The sequence below is a fragment of the Vigna unguiculata genome, chromosome 5 (assembly GCF_037176805.1).
Source record: "Vigna unguiculata cultivar grain cowpea cultivar isolate G323 ecotype 2 chromosome 5, ASM3717680v1, whole genome shotgun sequence".
Taxonomy (NCBI): Eukaryota; Viridiplantae; Streptophyta; class Magnoliopsida; order Fabales; family Fabaceae; genus Vigna; species Vigna unguiculata.
Window position 1 is genome coordinate 12,205,416 of NC_140796.1, and position 15,821 is coordinate 12,221,236.

Sequence of the window (15,821 nt, forward strand, 5' to 3'; positions counted from 1 at the left end):
GTGGAGAGTTCTTTCAAAATTTGATAACGATTTTTTATTTTAGTTATGTATTTTTTTTAAATTATTTTTGTTATTAAAGTACAGTACAAGAAAATTCTTGAATAGTGATAATTGTATAGAAAAGTTAATTAGTTACTACAATAACAAATTTAGATATCAATTTATAAATTAAAAATTATTAATTAACAAAATATTTTCAAAAAATTATAATTGTCTACAAATTAATAACTAAAATAATTTTTATTATAAATTAGTTACTAACATTAGCTACTAAGATTTTAACTATAAAAAAAAGTTGATTTCTAGTTAGAAAATAATTTAAAAATCAATTTTCTAATTTAGAGATCCATTTTCTAAACATGTTTAGAAAATAATTGCCACCTATACAAAAAATATGCTTAGAAAATAATTTGGTGATAAATTTTCTAATTGGGTAAATTAACTTAACTTCTAATTTAGAGACATTTAACACCCCATTTAATTCAATAAACGAAATTAAATGAAGCCTCACACTAAATAATATCTTAGCGCAGTCTCGGAGTTTAAACACCCCTCCTTATAACCCAAGGCACACCATGATGCCCAAAAAGAAACAAGTTATAAGGTTTAATAGAATCATATAGAAATCTAAAAGACAAACTAGTACATGGGCCATAGCCCTAAAGAAAAACCCAATAAGAACATGAAGTCTAGTCTAAGTAGACTATGCAGCAGAGTCATCTCTCCCTTGTTGACCACGAGTACCTCTCGCATCTGCTCCCATCAATAAATTGATGATCATCGCAAGAGTAGAAGAACAACATACAGAGCAATCAAGCAAGCAAAGGGTAAGCTAGAGCCATAAAGATTTTATCATGCAATCAGATATACTTTCACAGTCCAATATACATATATCATCCAAGCATGTTATGACTTTCCAATCAATACACTAGGACTCGACTCGACTCATCCGGATACATATAATCTGGTCAGATTCAGCGGATGTTTGCACTTGTGGTGGATTACTCTGCTCACCCCCGAGCTATGTGTTACAAGTGTTACAATGATTCAATCCCCCACACACAAGGTTAGCCCTTAATGAGTTTCAGGCCTCCTACTACTCTCACCACAAGAGTCAGTCCGCTCTAAGTGAGACTAATTGACTCCTTAGAGTGTCAGGATGCAACCTTACCTTGAATCCTTACCAAATTATATAGATGGGGCACCACCATGGACACCCACTAGTAGGGGCCATGGAATTACGTCCCGACCATTGAAGCACTACCCTGAAATCTCACCTAGAGATTTTAAGGAATTACGCACTGACACAGACCAAACATACTCGATCAATAAAGTAATACATATCATACACATAACCTCATGCAAACCATCTTCAACCCATCCTCATTTGTTTCCAAACATTGAATCATACCAACTCATCTTTAGTATTTCATATCAATACCATGTCTCTTTGATACCATCCTTCTCATTTAAATTACATGCTAAGTCCATACCAAACCCATCATTCACCATCCATGAATCACAACACTCACACATAACCATTCATCTCATATTTTTAACATAACAATTACACCCAAGCAAGTGCCAATCATCCAAGAACAAAGAAACAACCAAACACCACACTGCCCTCGCCCAACTCCTCGCTCAGGCTGAAGGGTCTCGCTCAAGCGAGAGACTCTCGCTCAGGCGATCCCCCTTCGCCTAGGCGAGGGATCGAAAAGGGGGAATAGTAACTTCACGCGTGATCTCGCTTAGGCGAGAACCCTCTCGCTTGAGCGAGACGTTCACTCGCTAAAAAAGAACGTGGGTCGCATGAGCGACTACTTGCGTGAAGTAGTTTGGGCGAGCCTCTGTTAATCTCGCCAAGGAGAGACATGCTCGCTTGGGCGAGAAAACCAATGCTCACCACTGTTGTCTCGTGCACAAACACACAACAGATCACCAATAGTTCAATAATGCCATTCATAGGTTCATATCAACACATCAAGCATGTTATAACGATAAAACAGTAGCACAAGCAGAACACACACGATAAAAAGGGTGAACCCTAGCTTCCGGTACTTGGAAAAGGGCTAGCAGCTGGGTTCTTGGGTACGAACAGAGAAGCACAACAGCTCCTAGAGCAGTTTAGCGAGCTGGAAACATAAAAAACAGTATGAAACGAAGCTACCCAGAACGACCTTAGTTGGGACTCGAAGCAACAGTGCTAAACAAAAGAGGTATGGGATGGGAGGCAACTTATGTGAAACGGAACTGGCTCGAACAAGTGCGACGGAGGCCAAAGACTGAACCGTAGCGGAGAGGGGGACGACTACAGCTCTAAGGTTTTTTGAAAGAGTAGAATGAGTGAGTTAGGGCAGACTTAGGGTTGGGTTTTATCCTTTGGGCCAGCCCTAGGCCCATCTGATTGGAAAAGCCCTTTAAAATAAGTCATAAAAATAAGTCATAAATATAAGTGGGCCTTACAGACATCTTACATAACATTACGAGTAGGATTTGCTTAACGGGGCATTATGTTGATTCAAATTGGAAGTTGAGTACCAAAATTCTCAACTTTTGCCATTTTCCTCCATCTCACATTGGATTTGAGTTGTCCAAGAAGATAAATGAATGTTTGCATATCAATGAGGAATTGAAAAGAAAACATTTTTTATCACCTTGGATAATGCTTCTACCAATGATGTATTGGTGAAAAGTTTAAAAAGTCAGTTGGTTTTTCAAAATTCATTGATTTGTGGTGGAGAGTTCTTTCATGTGCATTATTGTGCATATATTTCAAATTTGATTGTACAAGAAAGATTGAAGGTACTTGGTGATGCTCTAGATCAAATTAGAGAGAACATCAAGTAGATTAGGGGTTATGAAGGTAGAATGATTAAATTTAAAGAATGCCTTCAACAAATAGGGGATATTGATGCATCATGTGGATTGTGTCTAGATGTTCCTAAAAGGTGAAACTCAACTTATTTGATGCTTTAAAATGTTGTTAGATACCAACGAGTTTTTGCAAATTCATGCCTAGTTGATGAGAACTACAAGTATTACCCATCAGAGGAGGCATGAAAAAGAGTAGAAAAAATAATTGTTTTCTTATTGACCTTTTTTGAAATTATAAATTTGATTCTGGCTCAAGATATCCTACATCCAATTTGTACTTTTTCCAAGTTTGGAAAATTCAATGCCTTTTAATGGAAAATGCATAAGATGGAGATGAAGTTATAAGAAATATGGCTGAAAAGATGGTGGTGAAATTTGACAAATATTGAGATGAATATAGTATTATTCTTGCATTTGGGGAAATTTTAGACCCACGAATGAAATTAGTTACATTGGATTTCTGCTTTAAAAAGGTTGATGCTCTTTGTTGGGAACAAAAGGTGGGGAAGATAAAGGAAAACCTCTACATGCTATTCTCTCGATATTCTTCAAAGACTTCAACTTCAAATGCTCTTAAGCGTAACATAAGTGATGTCTTTTCCTCATCTTCTATGCAACCAAACCTATTTGATGGAAGTTATTTATTGTCTTCTAATTAATTAATTATTATTATTCATATAAATATACGTTTTTTTTTTTGGTTTATCATGTTAGGAACTATGACAACATAAACTTCAACTAGTAACTAAAACGGGAAAGAATCAACTCGATACATATTTGGATGAGCCTACATTGGATGTTCATTTTTCAATAGCTATAGATGTTCTTAAATGGTGGAAAAGTACCAATGATCGTTTTCTAGGTCTTGCATTGATGGCTAAGGACTTGCTAAGATCCCCATTGCTATAGTCGCATCTGAATCAACATTCAACATTGGTTTCAAGATTTTTAACAAGTATAGAAATTGTTTATTGTCAACAAGTGTGGAAGCAATTATTTATACTTCTAGTTGGAAGCATGATTTTTGTGATGATAAATTGTCTACTATAGATGTCATTAATTTCTTTTTATTCTTGTACACAAATTTTTATATCCTAATTTTTTCTTCATTTTATTTAAAAATGATGAAGACAATGACTAAGATAAAAAAAAGTAGAGGAGATTTGTTCTAATGCTGCCTCTAACGATCCTGAAAATGATAAAGAATGACATTTGGTATTTGTTTAGGTGGTGGAAGATTCTACAAAAGAATGGGTTGGATGAAACTCAAGAAGAAATTCATTAACTTTTCTATTTGATATAATAAACTTTTAATAACTTGTGGTATTTTTCTGTTTGGCATTTTTCTTGTTTGAGAAGCTGCTACGTGGAGGCTTTGCAATTGAGACAATGAGATAATTAGAAGCAGAAAAATTGATGTACTCCATATTATGATATATTATTTCGTAGAATTGTTTTAACAGGTTATATAGTAGTAGACATTGGTGTCACTTATATATGTTTGATGACAAAACAACATGACCGGCACTATAAGAAAATGTCTTACTAGTGACCAATTTTAGTGATAAAAAATAATCAATTATTATAGTGATCAATTTAGATACTAATTTATTAACTAAAAATTATTAGTAACTAAAAAGTTTTTAATTGGTCACTATAGTGAATTAGTATCTAATTAAATTGGTCACTAACATTAGCTACCAAAATTTTAGCTACTAAGAAAATTGGTTTCTAAATTTGTATCTAAATTGGTCACTAATGAGACAAATTTAGAAACCAATTTTTTTGGTAATTAAAATCTTGGTAGTTAATGTTAGTAACCAATTTATGGACTAATTCACTATAGTGACCAATTTAGAAACTATTTTAGTTACCAATAATTTTTAGTTTATAAATTAACATCTAAATTGGTCACTATAGAGTGATTAATTCTTTTTTTATCCTTAATATGAGATTTTCTTGTAGTTCAAATTGTACTTGTGTGAAAAAGAAAACTTGTCCTTTTCAAAAGGACAACCCATACGGACTGGCCTGTTAGCATGTTAGTCTATCACAGAATGAGATGAGTTAAAGTTTTTGGCCCGTGTTTTGTAAACAGGCTGGCCAGTCTAAACATGTTCTCAACGGATAAAAAATGAACAGACCAACACTAACACCTTATATTTTTTGTTAATAAAGTTGATCATTGTTTAAGAATTTTCTTATAATATATTAATAAAATTTTATTTTATAAATTATTTTGACTAATATAACATCTATGTTAACATGTCAATATTATAGTTTTTTAATTGGTAATGAGAGAAATTATTCTTTTTTAATACTATTACAATTATTTTTTCATTAATATAAATCAATATTAGTCAAAGATACTTTGTCTAAATGTAAAAACTGTATCTTAAATTTAAAAAAACAAAAGAAAACCTTATTTAATGTTAATAAAAATAATTATAACATTAATTAAAGATAAGTTTGATCAACATTAATAAAAAGATTTACTCATTGACATGAATTTTAAAAGCATTGCAACTTTGAAAAAAAAAAGAACAACTTTATTTAATATCGATATATTAAAATTAAAATTTAATAAATTTATATTAATTTATTTAAATAAAATTATTCGAAAATTAAGGTTTAAATTTAATGTATTTTAATTTCTTAAAAGCTATGGAATTTATTTTGGAACCACGATTTCCGAGTTAAGTGTAGATTCAAACAAAAGGTTCCCGGTTAGTAAATTGTCTGTTCAGAATCATGTTGTAAATAATTTTTTTAAGCGAAAACATATATACAAATAAATAGAGTATAGTATAAAATTTAATTAAAAATACATAAAAATTTTAAAGTAATTCGAGCACCTCAAAATCTAATTTCTTGTATACTTCATAAAAATATGATTATTTAACATGATTTTTTTTTTTAACAAAAGATTACAAACCTTCACATAATGTTTTTGATAAAAACTATATACCTTCTCATACCATTTTTTTTTTTGAAAATTGCAAATCTTACCAATATAAATATATATATATATATATATATATATATATATATATATATATATATATATATAAATTACAAATCCTCCATTCACCAACTAGACTTACTAAATTGCAATACCAACACTTAAATCCACTTTTCATGTTGATAGTATCTTCCTCCTTTGTTTTGTTTTTCTTCTTTTTATTATTCCATGTAAAAATTTAGTGAATGCTCATTTGATAACCAAAATTATCGTTGAGTAAAGACCTATTATTGAGCCACTAGTGTAAAAACTTAAAATAATGATAAAGATAGGTAATGATTTTATTTAAACATGTCATCTATTATTAGCGAATAATAGACTATGGTTAAATTATAATGTCGCCAATAGCAATTCAAACAACAATTTCTTGAAGGAAGTGTCCCTTATATTGAGATAAACAACGATTTTAATTTAACCGTTACCTATTCTTAACTGAACAGGTTTTACTACTGAGATAAACCTTATTCAAGCTCAAAATGAAGTACAAGAAAGAGTTTCTTCTATGTGAATTATTGTCAAACACCTTGCATGCATTGCAATATTGTCAAACACCTTGCATGCATTGCAATATTGTCAAACACCTTACACTGGTAGCTTCCTTCTCCGCGACCTCCTATTCTAGGTAAAACATAAATTTGCTAAATCTAGGTTCTACATGATTTTAAGATTTACGATAGATTGTGGATGCATAATGATTGCGTGCATATTAGACATTTGACAAAGTACTAAATATATGTTTAGATTGATTGTGTTATAAAGAATATTATACTTTTTTAGGTTGATGAATGATGAGACGATGAGTTTAAGAAAGGGAGGGAAAAAGGGAACATATGATTTTAAATATTATGTTGAGTTGTTCTAGAAATTGAATAAGTATGGTTAATGTTATAATTTTTGGAAATGCTTCAAAACTTTTCATTTTCAAATTCTACACCATGATCACTTTAGATGACAACAATTGAGAAACCTTTTTTTTTTTTTTTGAGTGTTTTTAAAGAATTTACATAAAACTTTGAAAGTCTCATCGCTTCAAGAATTTCACTCATGTGTTCTTCTAATGTAATTATTTGCTATGAGTAAACCATATTGATAACCACCTATAAGCAAAGTAGGATTTATTTTGGACATTCCACTAAAACAACTTTCTCAATAGGAGGTAAATGTTTCATATTTATTAGACCAACTCCAATTTTCTTTTGTGTTGGTTTTCTCTAAATATGACCTTAATTACCTATAAGAGCATGACCATCAAGATCAAAGTCCCCTTGCCGCCACTGAGAATATCTATAAGAGGAATTATTTTTACGTGTCCATAGAATGATGGGTCCTTTCTTGTTAGTAAGTCTTTTTGGTTCCATTTAGGATTCCTTTTGGATGATGTAGCATTACTAACTCTATTGATGCAATATATGAATACATAGGAGTTTTATTAAGATTTTCCTTCGTATCCTATCTCAAATTTATCATGGGACCTTGATTTTATTTTTCAGAACTTCCAAAGTTTTTTTTACCTAAATGGTAAATTTGAATAGGAACTTTCTCTGTGAAGCATTTTTAGGGAGTGGATCATTTAAGGTCACACTTTCTTCATTTACTTTAGGTCATGAAATAGTCCTTAATACATTCTTTAATGTTGTATTTGGATTGAAGTGTGGATTTGAGGGAGTGAATTTGTGTTAATTTGAGCTGATTTGTAAGTAAAGATGAGGTTGTTTGGATTAATGTTGTGTTTGGATCAGCATGAGTACCGTTTATGTGGATGAAAAGTGAGTTGCATACATATTTGGTTCTATTGATTTGCGTTAATTTAAGATGATGAGTTTGCACATGAGTTACATATTTTAACACTCTCTAGAACGAAGAAGAATAAAAGAAAAGACAACTCATGACATTAAAATTACTTCATTGTCTATGTATTTAACAATTTAATTTACTTATATTTGTTACTTTCTTTTATATATATATATATATATAATAATTATATATATATATATATATATATTTAATTACTATTTTTTAAATATTAATAATAATAATAATATTTATTATTATAACAATTAGTATTATATAATAATAATAATATTATTATTATTTCAATAAACATTTTTTTAATGAATTAATTATATAAAATAAAATAAATTTAAATAAATGAGAAGTTATAAATTAAATAGTCTATATTATAAATTATTTTAAGTTATCATTGAGAATAATAATAATTTATTTCATGTTATTAATGATAATATCAATAAATTATATTTTTCTAATTTTAAATAACATTTTTAATCTTATTTTAACATCATTTCTTCTATTTACATTAAAGGATAAAAAAATAATCATTCAACTTTTTACTCATGTACACTCAAATCATATCATGTTTTTCTTAATCCAAACAATTCGGGTCAACATAAATTAAATCTCTCAAATTCACATCCCCAATATCTTCTATGTTCACGTTCGAAGCACCCCAGTCATGGCCACACATTCTTTTCTCCCATCGGTGCCGCCTCAATTACAGACATTGTCGACAGCGGCACCACCTCCTTTCTCCTCTTCAATTCTTTTCTCTTAAACGCTGGAAAGAGAGTTGCGAGATAAGGACTTCGATTCTTTTCTCCTGAACGCCTGAAAGGAAGTTGCGAGATAGGACTCCGATTCTTTTCTCCTCTATACATTATTTTGGTACATAAATTCTTCGAGCCTCTAGAAATTAGAGAGCATGTGCGCAAACAACCATACCCAACGTCGGCGCCAACCGTTGACAATGGTCGCTTGAGCGAGGCGGCAAGTGGAGCTAGGATTGTGACTAATATATGAAGTCACATACTGATTGTAACTTTAACCAATATAAAAAATGAAAACTTTCTATGTTATGTAAAGTTTTTTTATTCGGTATAAAAAGTTTCCGGTGTACTCTTCATTTTGGTGACAATATTGACGGCAGAAATACTAGAAGGAGGAAGTGTTGTTCTATTAATTACCAATGATAACATGTGGGAGAAGGTACCTTGTTAAATGGAAAAAAAAACAAAAAACAGATGAACAAAATGATACACATGGATATGTTTAAGACCAGGACCCAAATACAAGCAATAGTACATATCATATCAACCATGATTGGGTTATTGGAGACATGACTTGTGGAGCAATTACTAGACTGTGTAACCCCCATCTGCAACTATAACCTGTCCAGTGATGTACGATGCAGCCGGAAGGCAAAGAAAAGCTACCAATGCTGATATCTCCTTTGGCTCACCCATACGACCAACAAATGTTCGAGACGCTGCCTCGGTAACAATCTTGTACCCTTCATCCGAAGAATCCTGTTGGACCGACCAATCATTGTTAATTCCACATAGCCCATGTCTTATTATTATTATTATTATTATTATTATATGTTATCAAAACTAATGATTTTCTTAGAAGATTAAGAGAAAATAGTTAAAACAAGTTTCGTAAATTGTTAATCAACCTTGATTATATGCCTACTGGATAAGAAACTTGAATGCAAAAAACGAATATATATACCATGAGAGACTTCGAAAGAACAGTCATCACAGGACCAGGTGCCACAGCATTCGCACGGATATTATCCTTTGCCCATTCCAATGCCAAGTTTCTGGTGAATTGATTCATGGCTCCTGGGCAAAATGAATACATGGTCTCATTCTCAAATTGCATTCAGATCCCAGTTATGGAAAATTAAGAAAATGAAAAGATACCTTTAGAAGCTGCATAAATAGAAAGAACGGGAACAGCTTTTACACCTGCGACGGAAGAAATAAACACTACGCTTCCGTACCCAGATTGCTTTAGAAAAGGGTGTGCAAGTTGACACAAATGATAAGAGGACTCAAAGTTGGTGCCCATTACGGTTGATATATCTTCTGCAGTGTAATCTATTATTTTCTTTGATATACTTATGGCAGCATTGTTCACCTGAAACACAAGAAGAACAAATTAAGAGTAATATAGTAACTTTATATTTCCTTCACAAGAGAAACAGATTAAGTATAGAATCTTACAAGAATATTGAGTTTTCCGTGAAAGATGGAGGCAACAGTTTCCATCAATCTTTTACGTTGGTCAGGATATAGCAAATCACATACTGAACCAGTTACATTAAGTCCCTTGCTTTTCCACTGCTCCAAACATTTATCAATGTCTTCTTGGCTACGAGCACACACATGAACAGCTGCTCCAAATTCGGCCAATTCTTCAACAATGGCGTGTCTAAAATGAAAAAGAAAAAAGAAGAATTAGTGGAGTTAGTGAAAGCTGATTAAACCACATATACTCCATTTAACTAGAAATATGGTTGATGTAAGAGCTATAAGAAACAAAACCCAAGGCCTCGAGTTCCTCCTGTGACTAGAGCAGTCATCGCATGCAGTGACCATTTTTTTTCTTTTAAGCTCAACTTTGTTTCCGCCATTACTTTTGTTGTAATGAGCTCCAGAAGAAAAGGTAGAACCACTTCTGATAAATATGACAACACAAGAGTACAAAACCTTCTTTTATCTTCCACCGTGGCGGAATAATGTATTTTAACCGTTGGATCAATATACTTTGATGTAGATGGATGATTTTGTTTCTCAGTTATTTTTTTCATAATGATACTTGATTATTAAATTTTAATAATTTTTTCATAAGATATCATCTTTTAAATAGTTTTTAAATATTAAAAATAAAAAATCACTTAAAATATATTATCTTTTAAATAGTTTTAAAATATTAAAAATAAAAAACATAAAAATAAAAAATCACTTAAAATATAACACATAAAATTGTAAAAGAAAATTTTCAAAATTTAATAATAAAAGAATATTTTTCCTTTTTTATTCATTATTGGTCTCCCTACCACGTTCAATAATTCTGTCCTTTAAGAGGAAAAAAGAAAGATCTTTTCTAAAAGGAAAATAATTCCTTTCTAAAAACAGAATCATAACAAATATCTCTCTTACTTTTAAATAGTTAAGTTTCTTTTTTCAACAAAGAATTATTAAATATAATAATATTCGATTTGAGTTAAGTTTTCTTTAAAATGATATTAAAGTCTATCAAATGATTAATATATAATCTTTGCAGGAGATATCACTGGAACCCACGAAACCCATCATCACCGCCGACACACCTGGTATCATCGCAAAAGACCACGAATTTCACCATTAAACACTATTGTGAAAGGCACTGCAAGCGGCCATGAGAATTCAACTCAACCCATTACAAAGTACCACCACGGAACTATGAAGCACAAAGACGACTCTGCAATGGCATGTAACACCCACTCGTATACCACACATTGGATAAGTGTCACACACTACATTAAAATGTTCGACTAAACCATTACATACGCTGACGTACCATTTGGAATTGTCGGGTGTCAGAGATCTGAACGCGTGATAAAAAACATCAGCCACACATGTTCTATCATAATAATTTTGATAATATATATATAAAATAAATAATTAAATGGGTTAAAGTTACCGTATTTTATTAGCTAATTTATTAAAATATTTGATTAATTAGATATATTTATTATGAAAATATTAACTATGATAATGTTATAATATTTTAATTTGATGAAAAAGAAAAATTAGAAATATTATCTTTAAAAAATATTAACGAATTATCTTAAAATGGTTATAATCTCCATCTGATAGTATGTTCAAATTTATTTTATTTATTTTTCTTTTTTGTTACAGAAGAGTGCATCAAAAGAAAATTTAGAGGGCTGTATAGTTGAAAGATAAGATATCAAAATTATCACCATTCCAGTTAATCTAAGTACTTCCACTTTTCGTTCTTTAAAATATAGGAACTATTTAATTATTTGTAGGATTTATTGCTTTCAGAAACTAATACTCTTAAGAGCTGAATTTTCAAAAAGTATTTAAAAATGAAAAATTTATTATACAAAACTTGTTATGTCCGGTTATTTGATTGTGAACGACCTTCGACTGTTTCTTCTACCTTAGCAGGCACCGATTTCCATTTCGCATCAAGATGGGATAGAGGCCGGTGAAGGAAAGAAAGAGAAAATTTTGATACCAAAACATTATTAAGATGCAGAGGGGTTAAAGGAGTTAGCATGGATTAACTATTTAATAAAAGTTACAAAAATTTATGACAGTTAAATAAAATTAATAGAAATAAAAATATTTCAGACAGTTTATTTTACTGGTACAGAAATTCATTTTTACCTCGTTTTATATGCCTCGGTTGTCCAGGAACCGAAGTATATAATGGCGCTGTGGCATTTTTGCAATTTCAGACAACTTTTATAGATCGGTTCAGCTTAACCCAAAGCAAAAGAGGCTCATATGCTTCGGTTCGCCAAAAACCGGTGCCAAAGGAGGCTCATATGCTTTGGTTACACAGACCTGAAGTTAAAAACCCACTAGTCGTTACCTCTTTGGCCTCGGGTGGGTCTGAACCGGTGCCAAATAGGGCTATATGCCTCGGTTCAATTAATAACCGAGGCCATATGGTTTAATTAGGGCACCAAATTCGCGAGCCCCCTTTCTCTTCTTCTTTCCTGCGCCCCTCTCTGCAACAACACTTTTTCTCTTCTCCCTCCGGCATGGCTATTCCAGGCGCGGTGGTGATGTCGTCGACGTTCCAGATGTAGCAATGGTGGCTCTAGTGGCGCAGATTCGCTGCTGCTCCGATCTGTTCGAAGGTGGTGGTGGCGTTGCGTTGTTGCAGTGGTGGTTCGCTGCCTTCGTTCGCGGTGGCGCAGCCTTCATTCGCGGTGGCGCTGCTCTCTGCATCTGGTGTGTCGTTCATGGTGGCGTGATGATGGTGGTCCGCATCTGGATGTGTGTTCGCGTTTCGCGCAGGTTGTGGATCTGTGTTTCTATTGGCTGTAGGTTGTGGATCTGTGTTTTTGTTGGCTGCAGGTTTTCGCACAGTGGTGCATTGCAGAGAAGAAGACGAAACTGTGGTACGGCGCGTTGCTTCCGACAAGGGTGGCGGCTGCCATGGTGATGGAAAGAGATGATGAAAATTAGGGTTGCTTGAGCATGGTGTAGATGCATGGAAGAAGATGGTCGTGGTTGTTGCGTTTCGCCGACGAGGATGATTGGCTTCGGTTCTATTTTGACCTGAGGCAAAAATGGAACTATATGGCTTCGGGTAACAACCGAGGCCAAAAGGGGTGCCTTTTGGTCTCACCCCAATATGCCTCGGTTCTAGACCCGAAGCAAAATGAGGAAAATAACCGGGGCAAAAAGCCTTTACTGTAGTAGTGTTTAACTGTTACACAATAATTGTTACTAAAATATTGTTTTTAATACTTGAACCCCCTTATGTGCTCGTTTATTAATTATTTCAAATATTAATTAAATTATCTTACAAAAGAAAGTAAACATCACAACAGATAAAACATAATATTATTAATTATTTAATGTAAAAAAAATACATATTTTTTTATATCAAATGTAAAAAAAAATCTAATTATAAAAATACCAAATATGAGTATTAAATAACAATTGAATAAATATTAAAATAATTATAAGAAAAATTTAGGAAGGATAAAATAAGCACCCTAGAATAAGTCATAAAAATTAAGGACTAACAAAAGGTTAATATCTTAGATTTCTTGTTTTAATAATTTAAAATTGTTGGTGTATGGTCGGGAACGTTCTGGTCTCGGCCTAGTAAGGGAAAAATGGTCGGGATCATCCCGGCCCGAGTGTGGGGAGCTCTCGCGCTCTGGCCCAATTGTTGGGACATTTCTCCAGTATGACGCAAACGGCCCATTAAGAGTGATAGCTGGGTATATCCCGACCCTTTTGGCCGGCCGTGTATATCCCAGCCCAATGGAGTGACATATGGAAAATAGGATTATGGCGCAGAGGTGCAGAGGAGCAGCGCGCAATCTCAGCCAAGAAGGAAAGAGTTGATATTTGGGGGTACAGATAGACAAATTTCAGCCAAGAAGGAAAGAATTGATATTTGGAGGGGTACAGACGGACAAATCTCAGTCAAAAAGGAAAGAGTTGATATTTGGAGAAGTACAGACGAGCGAATCTCAGCCAAAAAGGAAAGAGCTGATTAGTGACAAAGTGGCAACATGCAATCTCAGCCAGTAAGAAAAGAACCAACGCGTATAAACTTAGTTAGAAAGGAAAGAATGGATCCTCGAACACAAACAACCCACAAATAACAATAACAGATCCGTTAAGAGACTAGTATAAATTAAGACCTAGTGAACATGTAAATGTATGCTTTTCTCACTTTACCATTTACACCTCATATCGAATCACTATTTGACTTGAGCATCGGAGTGCCTGCAGGTACCCCCGCCCTCGGAGTGCAGACAATAAGGAGATGCAGAAGGAGTCCAAAGAGGAACAAAAGGAGGTTCGACACAGACAGTTCTTGAGATCGTCTAGTTTCGCACTAAAATAGTATCGATCAAGTACACTTGGCGCCCACCGTGGGGCCAGACTATTCTCAAGAAAGATGGTGTCGACAAGAGCAGCAGTCGATCAAAGTACAATGGCAGTGGAGATGCAGTGAGAAATGAATCGTCAGTTGAAGGAATTGAGACGCAAGAACAAGGAAGAGCTAAATGCCCTAAGAGAGGAGAACCAACGGATGTGAAGGCAAATTGAGCAAAATTCCCAACAAAGGGAAGAATCCCATAGTAATGAAGATGGAGAGGATGACACGGGGCGAGACGAGTCCCGAGTACAGACCATCACCAACCAAACAGGCGCGAGACCTATAACAGCCAAACGCCATCCCTTCATGGACGGGATCATGGAGGTGGAAGTTCTCGCACGTTGGAAGGGGTTGACTATGAGCCAGTACGATGGCACTACTGAACCGGAGGAGCACATGGACGTCTTCACCACCCAAACAGGGTTGTATACTTCACATGACGCAATCCTCTATCGTGTTTTCCCAACATCCTTGAAGGGGCCTACACTCAACTGGTTCACACGATTACCACCCAACTCCATCGATTGTTTCGATACATTGGCTACCCGTTTTGGCATTTAGTTTGCCATTAGTAAGCCACATCATCTCACTTCTCTAGCATTGGTGAATATACGAAAGGAAAAAGGAGAGTCTCTACGGGAATTTATGGAGCGATTTGGGAAGATATCTTTGAATATCTCTAATCTAAATCCTAAGGTCGCATTGCACCACCTTATAACAGCATTGAAGCCTGGCCCCTTCGTTGACAGTCTATGCAAGAAACTCGTGAGCAATCTAGACGAGCTTCAGACCAAGGCAACGAAATTTATGCAGATGAAGGAACTGAAAGAGTTTCGTAGTACAACTTTACCAGACACTCAGGAAAAGAGGCACAATGATAGGGAAAGGATGCTAGCGCCCCGACCTGGCAATAGGTTCAAAGACTCCAGGTAGCCAAAATACAGCAGATACACACCCTTCATGTCCAACAGAGCCAGAATTCTATAGGAAGCCCTGAACACTGACCTAATAACAGTCCCTCGAAGGGTTCTGACTCCCCCAAATGCAGATTCCACTAAGCATTGTCGGTATCATCGAAATTATGGGCACACAACGAAAGATTGCTTTACATTGAAAGACAAAATCGAGGAACTTATACAAGTGAGACACCTAAGAAGATTTGTGAAGTGAGAAGGAGGGGGATTCTCTTCCAGGGGAGAGCGAGAGAGGCGTTATGGGAAGCAACTATGAAGGGCATCAGGATACCGGGAGAGGGAAGGAGAAGGTACCCGAAGTAGGATGGAACCCAATAAAGATGATGAGTGAGATACGAAAGAAAAACTGCTAAGAGAGGTAATCAATTATATTTCAAGAGGCTTTACAGGAGGTGGAGCCAATATGTCCACAAGAAAGATGTACGTACAAGCCATCCAAAGTGTTAGTGTCGTATCCGTATGTCCCAGGCGGCACATGCCACCCAACACGTTTCGAGACG

General features: G+C 34.2%; 1 protein-coding gene across 1 annotated transcript; it reads right to left on the minus strand.

The window, feature by feature from the left end:
• Positions 1-8,843: 8,843 nt before the first annotated feature.
• LOC146886082 (tropinone reductase homolog) lies at positions 8,844-10,395 on the minus strand. The gene is made up of 5 exons (XM_028070089.2): positions 10,243-10,395; positions 9,922-10,129; positions 9,619-9,835; positions 9,425-9,537; positions 8,844-9,219 (listed from the first exon to the last, which is right to left on the minus strand). Exons 1-5 carry the CDS (start codon positions 10,329-10,331, stop codon positions 9,049-9,051), a joined length of 798 nt encoding a protein of 265 aa, XP_027925890.1. The 5' UTR covers positions 10,332-10,395; the 3' UTR covers positions 8,844-9,048.
• Between the last annotated feature and the right edge of the window lie 5,426 nt (positions 10,396-15,821).